The 20,096-nt window shown below is 39.2% G+C and overlaps 1 protein-coding gene across 1 annotated transcript in view; it reads right to left on the bottom strand.

The window, feature by feature from the left end:
* The window catches only part of LOC142710797 (myosin-IIIb-like), a 112,848-nt gene that overhangs the window by 11,277 nt on the left and 81,475 nt on the right, over positions 1-20,096 (bottom strand). The window contains exons 10-11 of the mRNA XM_075848573.1: positions 4,993-5,109; positions 4,810-4,910 (exon numbers count right to left, since the gene is read on the bottom strand). Coding sequence (XP_075704688.1) covers positions 4,810-4,910; positions 4,993-5,109 — 218 coding nt within the window. The remainder of the gene's footprint in view (positions 1-4,809; positions 4,911-4,992; positions 5,110-20,096) is intronic.

The following is a 20,096-nucleotide window of genomic DNA, read 5'->3' as shown; positions in this document are numbered from 1 at the left end:
ATGATATAGAGACACGTAGAGGACGTATAATACACACGATATAGAGACACGTAGAGGACGTATAATACACATGATAAAGAGTCACATGTAGAGGACGTATAATACACATGATATAGAGACACACGTAGAGGACGTATAATACACATGATATAGAGACACACGTAGAGGACGTATAATACACATGATATAGAGACACACGTAGAGGACGTATAATACACACGATATAGAGACACACGTAGAGGACGTATAATACACATGATATAGAGACACACGTAGAGGACGTATAATACACATGATATAGAGACACACGTAGAGGACGTATAATACACACGATATAGAGACACACGTAGAGGACGAATAATACACATGATATAGAGACACACGTAGAGGACGTATAATACACACGATATAGAGTCACACGTAGAGGACGAATAATACACATGATATAGAGACACACGTAGAGGACGTATAATACACACGATATAGAGTCACACGTAGAGGACGAATAATACACATGATATAGAGACACACGTAGAGGACGTATAATACACACGATATAGAGACACGTAGAGGACGTATAATACACACGATATAGAGACACACGTAGAGGACGTATAATACACATGATATAGAGACACACGTAGAGGACGTATAATACACATGATATAGAGACACGTAGAGGACGTATAATACACATGATATAGACACACGTAGAGGACGTATAATACACATGATATAGAGACACGTAGAGGACGTATAATACACATGATATAGACACACGTAGAGGACGTATAATACACATGATATAGAGACACACGTAGAGGACGTATAATACACATGATATAGACACACGTAGAGGACGTATAATACACATGATATAGAGACACACGTAGAGGACGTATAATACACATGATATAGAGACACACGTAGAGGACGTATAATACACATGATATAGAGACACGTAGAGGACGTATAATACACATGATATAGACACACACGTAGAGGACGTATAATACACATGACATAGAGACACACGTAGAGGACGTATAATACACATGATATAGAGACACACGTAGAGGACGTATAATACACATGATATAGAGACACGTAGAGGACGTATAATACACATGATATAGACACACACGTAGAGGACGTATAATACACATGACATAGAGACACACGTAGAGGACGTATAATACACATGACATAGAGACACACGTAGAGGACGTATAATACACATGACATAGAGACACACGTAGAGGACGTATAATACACATGATATAGACACACACGTAGAGGACGTATAATACACATGATATAGAGACACACGTAGAGGACGTATAATACACATGATATAGAGACACGTAGAGGACGTATAATACACATGATATAGACACACACGTAGAGGACGTATAATACACATGATATAGACACACACGTAGAGGACGTATAATACACACGATATAGAGACACACGTAGAGGACGTATAATACACACGATATAGAGACACACGTAGAGGACGTATAATACACACGATATAGAGACACGTAGAGGACGTATAATACACATGATATATAGACACACGTAGAGGACGTATAATACACATGATATAGAGACACGTAGAGGACGTATAATACACATGATATAGAGACACGTAGAGGACGTATAATACACATGATATAGAGACACGTAGAGGACGTATAATACACATGATATAGACACACACGTAGAGGACGTATAATACACACGATATAGAGACACACGTAGAGGACGTATAATACACATGATATAGAGACACACGTAGAGGACGTATAATACACACGATATAGAGACACACGTAGAGGACGTATAATACACATGATATAGAGACACGTAGAGGACGTATAATACACATGATATAGAGACACACGTAGAGGACGTATAATACACATGATATAGAGACACACGTAGAGGACGTATAATACACATGATATAGACACACGTAGAGGACGTATAATACACATGATATAGAGACACACGTAGAGGACGTATAATACACATGATATAGACACACGTAGAGGACGTATAATATACATGATATATAGACACACGTAGAGGACGTATAATACACATGATATAGAGACACGTAGAGGACATATAATACACATGATATAGAGACACACGTAGAGGACGTATAATACACATGATATAGAGACACATGTAGAGGACGTATAATACACATGATATAGAGACACACGTAGAGGACGTATAATACACACGATATAGAGACACACGTAGAGGACGTATAATACACATGATATAGAGACACGTAGAGGACGTATAATACACATGATATATAGACACACGTAGAGGACGTATAATACACATGATATAGACACACGTAGAGGACGTATAATACACATGATATAGAGACACACGTAGAGGACGTATAATACACATGATATAGACACACGTAGAGGACGTATAATATACATGATATATAGACACACGTAGAGGACGTATAATACACATGATATAGAGACACACGTAGAGGACGTATAATACACACGATATAGAGACACACGTAGAGGACGTATAATACACACGATATAGAGACACGTAGAGGACGTATAATACACATGATATAGACACACACGTAGAGGACGTATAATACACATGATATAGAGACACGTAGAGGACGTATAATACACATGATATAGAGACACGTAGAGGACGTATAATACACATGATATAGAGACACGTAGAGGACGTATAATACACATGATATAGAGACACGTAGAGGACGTATAATACACACGATATAGAGACATGTAGAGGACGTATAATACACATGATATAGAGACACGTAGAGGACGTATAATACACACGATATAGAGACACGTAGAGGACGTATAATACACATGATATAGACACACACGTAGAGGACGTATAATACACATGATATAGAGACACACGTAGAGGACGTATAATACACATGATATAGAGACACGTAGAGGACGTATAATACACATGATATAGAGACACGTAGAGGACGTATAATACACATGATATAGAGACACACGTAGAGGACGTATAATACACACGATATAGAGACACACGTAGAGGACGTATAATACACACGATATAGAGACACACGTAGAGGACGTATAATACACACGATATAGAGACACGTAGAGGACGTATAATACACATGATATAGAGACACACGTAGAGGACGTATAATACACATGATATAGAGACACGTAGAGGACGTATAATACACATGATATAGAGACACGTAGAGGACGTATAATACACACGATATAGAGACACGTAGAGGACGTATAATACACATGATATAGAGACACACGTAGAGGACGTATAATACACATGATCTAGAGACACGTAGAGGACGTATAATACACATGATATAGAGACACGTAGAGGACGTATAATACACACGATATAGAGACACGTAGAGGACGTATAATACACATGATATAGAGACACACGTAGAGGACGTATAATACACATGATATAGAGACACGTAGAGGACGTATAATACACATGATATAGAGACACACGTAGAGGACGTATAATACACATGATATAGACACACACGTAGAGGACATATAATACACATGATATATAGACACGTAGAGGACGTATAATACACATGATATAGAGACACACGTAGAGGACGTATAATACACATGATATAGAGACACACGTAGAGGACGTATAATACACACGATATAGAGACACGTAGAGGACGTATAATACACATGATATAGAGACACACGTAGAGGACGTATAAAACACATGATATAGAGACACACGTAGAGGACGTATAATACACATGATATAGAGACACGTAGAGGACGTATAATACACATGATATAGAGACACACGTAGAGGACGTATAATACACATGATATAGAGACACGTAGAGGACGTATAATACACATGATATAGAGACACGTAGAGGACGTATAATACACATGATATAGAGACACACGTAGAGGACGTATAATACACATGATATAGAGACACACGTAGAGGACGTATAATACACATGATATAGACACACACGTAGAGGACGTATAATACACATGATATAGACACACACGTAGAGGACGTATAATACACATGATATAGAGACACGTAGAGGACGTATAATACACATGATATAGAGACACACGTAGAGGACGTATAATACACATGATATAGACACACACGTAGAGGACATATAATACACATGATATATAGACACGTAGAGGACGTATAATACACATGATATAGAGACACACGTAGAGGACGTATAATACACATGATATAGAGACACGTAGAGGACGTATAATACACATGATATAGAGACACGTAGAGGACGTATAATACACACGATATAGAGACACACGTAGAGGACGTATAATACACATGATATAGAGACACGTAGAGGACGTATAATACACATGATATAGAGACACACGTAGAGGACGTATAATACACATGACATAGAGACACACGTAGAGGACGTATAATACACATGATATAGAGACACACGTAGAGGACGTATAATACACATGATATAGAGACACACGTAGAGGACGTATAATACACACGATATAGAGACACACGTAGAGGACGTATAATACACACGATATAGAGACACACGTAGAGGACGTATAATACACATGATATAGAGACACACGTAGAGGACGTATAATACACTTGATATAGACACATGTAACACTCATGACACGTTTGTGGAGAACATATATCCATCCAATATCGTGTCGTATATAGGGGGACGTATTTTGCGCCACTTACGTGGTTGAAGAAGTTCTGCAGCTGCTCATTCGCCAGGTTTATACACAACTGCTCAAATCGATTTACAACAAAGTTTTCAAATCCAAAGATATCGAGAATCCCTGAGGAATAAAGAAAGACGATGACGATGATCAGTAGGAGCCGAATCACCGGGAGTCACCGGCGGCAGAGGCGTCAACTCACCGATCTCCTGCACCGGAGTGTTTGTAGCCACGTCCCCGGTGAGAAGATCGTTCACCTTCTTCACAATCCAACCGAAGAGACGAGAGTAAATCACCCGAGCGATGGAGTCCCGGGAGTCTACAAAGAAGAGATCACACTATATATATATACACATGTAACACACTACACCATCTACACACAGAGGAGAACACGAGGAGACTGTTACTGGAGATCACACTATATATATATACACATGTAACACACTACATCATCTACACACAGAGGAGAACACGAGGAGACTGTTACTGGAGATCACACTATATATATATACACATGTAACACACTACACCATCTACACACAGAGGAGAACACGAGGAGACTGTTACTGGAGATCACACTATATATATACACATGTAACACACTACACCATCTACACACAGAGGAGAACACGAGGAGACTGTTACTGGAGATCACACTATATATATATATACATGTAACACACTACATCATCTACACACAGAGGAGAACACGAGGAGACTGTTACTGGAGATCACACTATATATATATACACATGTAACACACTACACCATCTACACACAGAGGAGAACACGAGGAGACTGTTACTGGAGATCACACTATATATATATACATGTAACACACTACACCATCTACACACAGAGGAGAACACGAGGAGACTGTTACTGGAGATCACACTATATATATATATACATGTAACACACTACACCATCTACACACAGAGGAGAACACGAGGAGACTGTTACTGGAGATCACACTATATATATATACACATGTAACACACTACACCATCTACACACAGAGGAGAACACGAGGAGACTGTTACTGGAGATCACACTATATATATATACATGTAACACACTACACCATCTACACACAGAGGAGAACACGGGGAGACTGTTACTGGAGATCACACTATATATATATACATGTAACACACTACATCATCTACACACAGAGGAGAACACGGGGAGACTGTTACTGGAGATCACACTATATATATATATACATGTAACACACTACACCATCTACACACAGAGGAGAACACGGGGAGACTGTTACTGGAGATCACACTATATATATATACATGTAACACACTACACCATCTACACACAGAGGAGAACACGAGGAGACTGTTACTGGAGATCACACTATATATATATATACATGTAACACACTACATCATCTACACACAGAGGAGAACACGAGGAGACTGTTACTGGAGATCACACTATATATATATACATGTAACACACTACACCATCTACACACAGAGGAGAACACGAGGAGACTGTTACTGGAGATCACACTATATATATATACATGTAACACACTACACCATCTACACACAGAGGAGAACACGAGGAGACTGTTACTGGAGATCACACTATATATATATACATGTAACACACTACACCATCTACACACAGAGGAGAACACGGGGAGACTGTTACTGGAGATCACACTATATATATATATACACATGTAACACACTACACCATCTACACACAGAGGAGAACACGAGGAGACTGTTACTGGAGATCACACTATATATATATACACATGTAACACACTACACCATCTACACACAGAGGAGAACACGGGGAGACTGTTACTGGAGATCACACTATATATATATACACATGTAACACACTACACCATCTACACACAGAGGAGAACACGAGGAGACTGTTACTGGAGATCACACTATATATATATACACATGTAACACACTACACCATCTACACACAGAGGAGAACACGGGGAGACTGTTACTGGAGATCACACTATATATATATATACATGTAACACACTACACCATCTACACACAGAGGAGAAAACGGGGAGACTGTTACTGGAGATCACACTATATATATATACATGTAACACACTACACCATCTACACACAGAGGAGAACACGAGGAGACTGTTACTGGAGATCACACTATATATATATACACATGTAACACACTACACCATCTACACACAGAGGAGAACACGAGGAGACTGTTACTGGAGATCACACTATATATATATATACATGTAACACACTACATCATCTACACACAGAGGAGAACACGAGGAGACTGTTACTGGAGATCACACTATATATATATACACATGTAACACACTACATCATCTACACACAGAGGAGAACACGGGGAGACTGTTACTGGAGATCACACTATATATATATACACATGTAACACACTACACCATCTACACACAGAGGAGAACACGAGGAGACTGTTACTGGAGATCACACTATATATATATATACATGTAACACACTACATCATCTACACACAGAGGAGAACACGAGGAGACTGTTACTGGAGATCACACTATATATATATACACATGTAACACACTACATCATCTACACACAGAGGAGAACACGAGGAGACTGTTACTGGAGATCACACTATATATATATACACATGTAACACACTACACCATCTACACACAGAGGAGAACACGAGGAGACTGTTACTGGAGATCACACTATATATATATACACATGTAACACACTACACCATCTACACACAGAGGAGAACACGAGGAGACTGTTACTGGAGATCACACTATATATATATATACATGTAACACACTACACCATCTACACACAGAGGAGAACACGAGGAGACTGTTACTGGAGATCACACTATATATATATACATGTAACACACTACATCATCTACACACAGAGGAGAACACGAGGAGACTGTTACTGGAGATCACACTATATATATATACACATGTAACACACTACACCATCTACACACAGAGGAGAACACGAGGAGACTGTTACTGGAGATCACACTATATATATATACACATGTAACACACTACACCATCTACACACAGAGGAGAACACGAGGAGACTGTTACTGGAGATCACACTATATATATATATACATGTAACACACTACATCATCTACACACAGAGGAGAACACGGGGAGACTGTTACTGGAGATCACACTATATATATATACATGTAACACACTACATCATCTACACACAGAGGAGAACACGAGGAGACTGTTACTGGAGATCACACTATATATATATACATGTAACACACTACATCATCTACACACAGAGGAGAACACGAGGAGACTGTTACTGGAGATCACACTATATATATATACATGTAACACACTACACCATCTACACACAGAGGAGAACACGAGGAGACTGTTACTGGAGATCACACTATATATATATACACATGTAACACACTACACCATCTACACACAGAGGAGAACACGAGGAGACTGTTACTGGAGATCACACTATATATATATATACATGTAACACACTACATCATCTACACACAGAGGAGAACACGAGGAGACTGTTACTGGAGATCACACTATATATATATACATGTAACACACTACACCATCTACACACAGAGGAGAACACGGGGAGACTGTTACTGGAGATCACACTATATATATATACACATGTAACACACTACACCATCTACACACAGAGGAGAACACGAGGAGACTGTTACTGGAGATCACACTATATATATATACACATGTAACACACTACACCATCTACACACAGAGGAGAACACGAGGAGACTGTTACTGGAGATCACACTATATATATATACATGTAACACACTACACCATCTACACACAGAGGAGAACACGGGGAGACTGTTACTGGAGATCACACTATATATATATATACATGTAACACACTACATCATCTACACACAGAGGAGAACACGGGGAGACTGTTACTGGAGATCACACTATATATATATACATGTAACACACTACACCATCTACACACAGAGGAGAACACGAGGAGACTGTTACTGGAGATCACACTATATATATATATACATGTAACACACTACACCATCTACACACAGAGGAGAACACGAGGAGAGTGTTACTGGAGATCACACTATATATATATACATGTAACACACTACACCATCTACACACAGAGGAGAACACGGGGAGACTGTTACTGGAGATCACACTATATATATATACATGTAACACACTACATCATCTACACACAGAGGAGAACACGAGGAGACTGTTACTGGAGATCACACTATATATATATATATACATGTAACACACTACACCATCTACACACAGAGGAGAACACGGGGAGACTGTTACTGGAGATCACACTATATATATATACATGTAACACACTACACCATCTACACACAGAGGAGAACACGAGGAGACTGTTACTGGAGATCACACTATATATATATACATGTAACACACTACATCATCTACACACAGAGGAGAACACGAGGAGACTGTTACTGGAGATCACACTATATATATATACACATGTAACACACTACACCATCTACACACAGAGGAGAACACGAGGAGACTGTTACTGGAGATCACACTATATATATATACATGTAACACACTACATCATCTACACACAGAGGAGAACACGGGGAGACTGTTACTGGAGATCACACTATATATATATACATGTAACACACTACATCATCTACACACAGAGGAGAACACGAGGAGACTGTTACTGGAGATCACACTATATATATATACACATGTAACACACTACACCATCTACACACAGAGGAGAACACGAGGAGACTGTTACTGGAGATCACACTATATATATATACATGTAACACACTACATCATCTACACACAGAGGAGAACACGGGGAGACTGTTACTGGAGATCACACTATATATATATATACATGTAACACACTACACCATCTACACACAGAGGAGAACACGAGGAGACTGTTACTGGAGATCACACTATATATATATACACATGTAACACACTACATCATCTACACACAGAGGAGAACACGGGGAGACTGTTACTGGAGATCACACTATATATATATATACACATGTAACACACTACACCATCTACACACAGAGGAGAACACGAGGAGACTGTTACTGGAGATCACACTATATATATATACATGTAACACACTACACCATCTACACACAGAGGAGAACACGAGGAGACTGTTACTGGAGATCACACTATATATATATATACATGTAACACACTACACCATCTACACACAGAGGAGAACACGGGGAGACTGTTACTGGAGATCACACTATATATATATATACACATGTAACACACTACACCATCTACACACAGAGGAGAACACGAGGAGACTGTTACTGGAGATCACACTATATATATATACATGTAACACACTACACCATCTACACACAGAGGAGAACACGAGGAGACTGTTACTGGAGATCACACTATATATATATACATGTAACACACTACACCATCTACACACAGAGGAGAACACGAGGAGACTGTTACTGGAGATCACACTATATATATATACACATGTAACACACTACACCATCTACACACAGAGGAGAACACGAGGAGACTGTTACTGGAGATCACACTATATATATATACACATGTAACACACTACACCATCTACACACAGAGGAGAACACGGGGAGACTGTTACTGGAGATCACACTATATATATATACACATGTAACACACTACACCATCTACACACAGAGGAGAACACGGGGAGACTGTTACTGGAGATCACACTATATATATATATACATGTAACACACTACACCATCTACACACAGAGGAGAACACGAGGAGACTGTTACTGGAGATCACACTATATATATATATACATGTAACACACTACACCATCTACACACAGAGGAGAACACGGGGAGACTGTTACTGGAGATCACACTATATATATATATACACATGTAACACACTACACCATCTACACACAGAGGAGAACACGAGGAGACTGTTACTGGAGATCACACTATATATATATACATGTAACACACTACACCATCTACACACAGAGGAGAACACGAGGAGACTGTTACTGGAGATCACACTATATATATATATACATGTAACACACTACATCATCTACACACAGAGGAGAACACGAGGAGACTGTTACTGGAGATCACACTATATATATATATATATACATGTAACACACTACATCATCTACACACAGAGGAGAACACGAGGAGACTGTTACTGGAGATCACACTATATATATATATACATGTAACACACTACATCATCTACACACAGAGGAGAACACGAGGAGACTGTTACTGGAGATCACACTATATATATATACATGTAACACACTACACCATCTACACACAGAGGAGAACACGAGGAGACTGTTACTGGAGATCACACTATATATATATATACATGTAACACACTACATCATCTACACACAGAGGAGAACACGAGGAGACTGTTACTGGAGATCACACTATATATATATATACATGTAACACACTACACCATCTACACACAGAGGAGAACACGAGGAGACTGTTACTGGAGATCACACTATATATATATACATGTAACACACTACACCATCTACACACAGAGGAGAACACGAGGAGACTGTTACTGGAGATCACACTATATATATATACACATGTAACACACTACACCATCTACACACAGAGGAGAACACGGGGAGACTGTTACTGGAGATCACACTATATATATATATACACATGTAACACACTACACCATCTACACACAGAGGAGAACACGGGGAGACTGTTACTGGAGATCACACTATATATATATATACACATGTAACACACTACATCATCTACACACAGAGGAGAACACGGGGAGACTGTTACTGGAGATCACACTATATATATACACATGTAACACACTACACCATCTACACACAGAGGAGAACACGGGGAGACTGTTACTGGAGATCACACTATATATATATACACATGTAACACACTACATCATCTACACACAGAGGAGAACACGGGGAGACTGTTACTGGAGATCACACTATATATATATATACATGTAACACACTACACCATCTACACACAGAGGAGAACACGAGGAGACTGTTACTGGAGATCACACTATATATATATATACATGTAACACACTACACCATCTACACACAGAGGAGAACACGGGGAGACTGTTACTGGAGATCACACTATATATATATACATGTAACACACTACATCATCTACACACAGAGGAGAACACGGGGAGACTGTTACTGGAGATCACACTATATATATATACATGTAACACACTACACCATCTACACACAGAGGAGAACACGGGGAGACTGTTACTGGAGATCACACTATATATATATACACATGTAACACACTACATCATCTACACACAGAGGAGAACACGAGGAGACTGTTACTGGAGATCACACTATATATATATACATGTAACACACTACACCATCTACACACAGAGGAGAACACGAGGAGACTGTTACTGGAGATCACACTATATATATATACACATGTAACACACTACACCATCTACACACAGAGGAGAACACGAGGAGACTGTTACTGGAGATCACACTATATATATATATACATGTAACACACTACACCATCTACACACAGAGGAGAACACGAGGAGACTGTTACTGGAGATCACACTATATATATATATACATGTAACACACTACACCATCTACACACAGAGGAGAACACGGGGAGACTGTTACTGGAGATCACACTATATATATATATACATGTAACACACTACATCATCTACACACAGAGGAGAACACGGGGAGACTGTTACTGGAGATCACACTATATATATATATACATGTAACACACTACACCATCTACACACAGAGGAGAACACGGGGAGACTGTTACTGGAGATCACACTATATATATATATACATGTAACACACTACACCATCTACACACAGAGGAGAACACGAGGAGACTGTTACTGGAGATCACACTATATATATATATATATATACACACATGTAACACACTACACCATCTACACACAGAGGAGAACACGGGGAGACTGTTACTGGAGATCACACTATATATATACACATGTAACACACTACACCATCTACACACAGAGGAGAACACGAGGAGACTGTTACTGGAGATCACACTATATATATACACATGTAACACACTACACCATCTACACACAGAGGAGAACACGAGGAGACTGTTACTGGAGATCACACTATATATATATACACATGTAACACACTACACCATCTACACACAGAGGAGAACACGAGGAGACTGTTACTGGAGATCACACTATATATATATATACATGTAACACACTACACCATCTACACACAGAGGAGAACACGAGGAGACTGTTACTGGAGATCACACTATATATATATATACACATGTAACACACTACACCATCTACACACAGAGGAGAACACGGGGAGACTGTTACTGGAGATCACACTATATATATATACATGTAACACACTACATCATCTACACACAGAGGAGAACACGAGGAGACTGTTACTGGAGATCACACTATATATATATATACATGTAACACACTACACCATCTACACACAGAGGAGAACACGAGGAGACTGTTACTGGAGATCACACTATATATATATACATGTAACACACTACATCATCTACACACAGAGGAGAACACGAGGAGACTGTTACTGGAGATCACACTATATATATATATACATGTAACACACTACACCATCTACACACAGAGGAGAACACGAGGAGACTGTTACTGGAGATCACACTATATATATATATACACATGTAACACACTACACCATCTACACACAGAGGAGAACACGAGGAGACTGTTACTGGAGATCACACTATATATATATATACATGTAACACACTACACCATCTACACACAGAGGAGAACACGAGGAGACTGTTACTGGAGATCACACTATATATATATACATGTAACACACTACACCATCTACACACAGAGGAGAACACGAGGAGACTGTTACTGGAGATCACACTATATATATATACACATGTAACACACTACACCATCTACACACAGAGGAGAACACGGGGAGACTGTTACTGGAGATCACACTATATATATACACATGTAACACACTACATCATCTACACACAGAGGAGAACACGGGGAGACTGTTACTGGAGATCACACTATATATATATACATGTAACACACTACATCATCTACACACAGAGGAGAACACGAGGAGACTGTTACTGGAGATCACACTATATATATACACATGTAACACACTACACCATCTACACACAGAGGAGAACACGGGGAGACTGTTACTGGAGATCACACTATATATATATATATATACACATGTAACACACTACATCATCTACACACAGAGGAGAACACGAGGAGACTGTTACTGGAGATCACACTATATATATATATACATGTAACACACTACACCATCTACACACAGAGGAGAACACGGGGAGACTGTTACTGGAGATCACACTATATATATATATACATGTAACACACTACACCATCTACACACAGAGGAGAACACGAGGAGACTGTTACTGGAGATCACACTATATATATATATACACATGTAACACACTACACCATCTACACACAGAGGAGAACACGGGGAGACTGTTACTGGAGATCACACTATATATATATACACATGTAACACACTACACCATCTACACACAGAGGAGAACACGAGGAGACTGTTACTGGAGATCACACTATATATATATATACATGTAACACACTACACCATCTACACACAGAGGAGAACACGGGGAGACTGTTACTGGAGATCACACTATATATATATACACATGTAACACACTACATCATCTACACACAGAGGAGAACACGGGGAGACTGTTACTGGAGATCACACTATATATATATACACATGTAACACACTACATCATCTACACACAGAGGAGAACACGGGGAGACTGTTACTGGAGATCACACTATATATATATATACATGTAACACACTACACCATCTACACACAGAGGAGAACACGAGGAGACTGTTACTGGAGATCACACTATATATATATATACATGTAACACACTACACCATCTACACACAGAGGAGAACACGGGGAGACTGTTACTGGAGATCACACTATATATATATATACATGTAACACACTACACCATCTACACACAGAGGAGAACACGGGGAGACTGTTACTGGAGATCACACTATATATATATATACATGTAACACACTACATCATCTACACACAGAGGAGAACACGGGGAGACTGTTACTGGAGATCACACTATATATATATATACACATGTAACACACTACACCATCTACACACAGAGGAGAACACGAGGAGACTGTTACTGGAGATCACACTATATATATATATACATGTAACACACTACATCATCTACACACAGAGGAGAACACGGGGAGACTGTTACTGGAGATCACACTATATATATATATACACATGTAACACACTACACCATCTACACACAGAGGAGAACACGAGGAGACTGTTACTGGAGATCACACTATATATATACACATGTAACACACTACATCATCTACACACAGAGGAGAACACGAGGAGACTGTTACTGGAGATCACACTATATATATATATACATGTAACACACTACACCATCTACACACAGAGGAGAACACGAGGAGACTGTTACTGGAGATCACACTATATATATATATACATGTAACACACTACATCATCTACACACAGAGGAGAACACGAGGAGACTGTTACTGGAGATCACACTATATATATATACATGTAACACACTACACCATCTACACACAGAGGAGAACACGGGGAGACTGTTACTGGAGATCACACTATATATATATACACATGTAACACACTACATCATCTACACACAGAGGAGAACACGAGGAGACTGTTACTGGAGATCACACTATATATATATACACATGTAACACACTACACCATCTACACACAGAGGAGAACACGAGGAGACTGTTACTGGAGATCACACTATATATATATACACATGTAACACACTACACCATCTACACACAGAGGAGAACACGAGGAGACTGTTACTGGAGATCACACTATATATATATATATACATGTAACACACTACATCATCTACACACAGAGGAGAACACGAGGAGACTGTTACTGGAGATCACACTATATATATATACACATGTAACACACTACATCATCTACACACAGAGGAGAACACGGGGAGACTGTTACTGGAGATCACACTATATATATATACATGTAACACACTACACCATCTACACACAGAGGAGAACACGGGGAGACTGTTACTGGAGATCACACTATATATATATATACACATGTAACACACTACACCATCTACACACAGAGGAGAACACGAGGAGACTGTTACTGGAGATCACACTATATATATATATACATGTAACACACTACACCATCTACACACAGAGGAGAACACGAGGAGACTGTTACTGGAGATCACACTATATATATATACACATGTAACACACTACACCATCTACACACAGAGGAGAACACGAGGAGACTGTTACTGGAGATCACACTATATATATATACATGTAACACACTACATCATCTACACACAGAGGAGAACACGAGGAGACTGTTACTGGAGATCACACTATATATATACACATGTAACACACTACATCATCTACACACAGAGGAGAACACGAGGAGACTGTTACTGGAGATCACACTATATATATATATACATGTAACACACTACACCATCTACACACAGAGGAGAACACGAGGAGACTGTTACTGGAGATCACACTATATATATATATACATGTAACACACTACATCATCTACACACAGAGGAGAACACGAGGAGACTGTTACTGGAGATCACACTATATATATACACATGTAACACACTACATCATCTACACACAGAGGAGAACACGAGGAGACTGTTACTGGAGATCACACTATATATATATATACATGTAACACACTACACCATCTACACACAGAGGAGAACACGGGGAGACTGTTACTGGAGATCACACTATATATATATACATGTAACACACTACATCATCTACACACAGAGGAGAACACGGGGAGACTGTTACTGGAGATCACACTATATATATACACATGTAACACACTACACCATCTACACACAGAGGAGAACACGAGGAGACTGTTACTGGAGATCACACTATATATATATACACATGTAACACACTACATCATCTACACACAGAGGAGAACACGAGGAGACTGTTACTGGAGATCACACTATATATATATATACATGTAACACACTACACCATCTACACACAGAGGAGAACACGAGGAGACTGTTACTGGAGATCACACTATATATATATACATGTAACACACTACACCATCTACACACAGAGGAGAACACGAGGAGACTGTTACTGGAGATCACACTATATATATATATACATGTAACACACTACACCATCTACACACAGAGGAGAACACGAGGAGACTGTTACTGGAGATCACACTATATATATATACACATGTAACACACTACACCATCTACACACAGAGGAGAACACGAGGAGACTGTTACTGGAGATCACACTATATATATATATACATGTAACACACTACACCATCTACACACAGAGGAGAACACGAGGAGACTGTTACTGGAGATCACACTATATATATATATACATGTAACACACTACACCATCTACACACAGAGGAGAACACGAGGAGACTGTTACTGGAGATCACACTATATATATATATACACATGTAACACACTACACCATCTACACACAGAGGAGAACACGAGGAGACTGTTACTGGAGATCACACTATATATATATATACATGTAACACACTACACCATCTACACACAGAGGAGAACACGGGGAGACTGTTACTGGAGATCACACTATATATATATACACATGTAACACACTACATCATCTACACACAGAGGAGAACACGAGGAGACTGTTACTGGAGATCACACTATATATATATATACATGTAACACACTACACCATCTACACACAGAGGAGAACACGAGGAGACTGTTACTGGAGATCACACTATATATATACACACATGTAACACACTACATCATCTACACACAGAGGAGAACACGAGGAGACTGTTACTGGAGATCACACTATATATATATACACATGTAACACACTACACCATCTACACACAGAGGAGAACACGAGGAGACTGTTACTGGAGATCACACTATATATATATACATGTAACACACTACACCATCTACACACAGAGGAGAACACGAGGAGACTGTTACTGGAGATCACACTATATATATATATACACATGTAACACACTACATCATCTACACACAGAGGAGAACACGAGGAGACTGTTACTGGAGATCACACTATATATATATATACACATGTAACACACTACATCATCTACACACAGAGGAGAACACGAGGAGATTGTTACTGGAGATCACACTATATATATATACACATGTAACACACTACACCATCTACACACAGAGGAGAACACGAGGAGACTGTTACTGGAGATCACACTATATATATATATACATGTAACACACTACACCATCTACACACAGAGGAGAACACGGGGAGACTGTTACTGGAGATCACACTATATATATATATACATGTAACACACTACATCATCTACACACAGAGGAGAACACGGGGAGACTGTTACTGGAGATCACACTATATATATATACACATGTAACACACTACACCATCTACACACAGAGGAGAACACGAGGAGACTGTTACTGGAGATCACACTATATATATATATACATGTAACACACTACACCATCTACACACAGAGGAGAACACGGGGAGACTGTTACTGGAGATCACACTATATATATATACACATGTAACACACTACACCATCTACACACAGAGGAGAACACGGGGAGACTGTTACTGGAGATCACACTATATATATACACATGTAACACACTACACCATCTACACACAGAGGAGAACACGAGGAGACTGTTACTGGAGATCACACTATATATATATATATACATGTAACACACTACACCATCTACACACAGAGGAGAACACGGGGAGACTGTTACTGGAGATCACACTATATATATATACATGTAACACACTACATCATCTACACACAGAGGAGAACACGAGGAGACTGTTACTGGAGATCACACTATATATATATACACATGTAACACACTACACCATCTACACACAGAGGAGAACACGAGGAGACTGTTACTGGAGATCACACTATATATATATATACATGTAACACACTACACCATCTACACACAGAGGAGAACACGGGGAGACTGTTACTGGAGATCACACTATATATATATACACATGTAACACACTACATCATCTACACACAGAGGAGAACACGGGGAGACTGTTACTGGAGATCACACTATATATATATACACATGTAACACACTACATCATCTACACACAGAGGAGAACACGGGGAGACTGTTACTGGAGATCACACTATATATATATACATGTAACACACTACACCATCTACACACAGAGGAGAACACGGGGAGACTGTTACTGGAGATCACACTATATATATATACACATGTAACACACTACATCATCTACACACAGAGGAGAACACGAGGAGACTGTTACTGGAGATCACACTATATATATATATATACATGTAACACACTACACCATCTACACACAGAGGAGAACACGAGGAGACTGTTACTGGAGATCACACTATATATATATACATGTAACACACTACATCATCTACACACAGAGGAGAACACGAGGAGACTGTTACTGGAGATCACACTATATATATATACACATGTAACACACTACACCATCTACACACAGAGGAGAACACGAGGAGACTGTTACTGGAGATCACACTATATATATATATACATGTAACACACTACACCATCTACACACAGAGGAGAACACGAGGAGACTGTTACTGGAGATCACACTATATATATATACATGTAACACACTACATCATCTACACACAGAGGAGAACACGAGGAGACTGTTACTGGAGATCACACTATATATATATACACATGTAACACACTACACCATCTACACACAGAGGAGAACACGAGGAGACTGTTACTGGAGATCACACTATATATATATACACATGTAACACACTACATCATCTACACACAGAGGAGAACACGAGGAGA

Source organism: Rhinoderma darwinii, chromosome 1 (assembly GCF_050947455.1).
Source record: "Rhinoderma darwinii isolate aRhiDar2 chromosome 1, aRhiDar2.hap1, whole genome shotgun sequence".
NCBI lineage: Eukaryota > Metazoa > Chordata > Amphibia > Anura > Rhinodermatidae > Rhinoderma > Rhinoderma darwinii.
The sequence above is the reverse complement of the archived record's forward strand: the minus strand, read 5'-3'. Positions and strand labels throughout refer to the sequence as shown.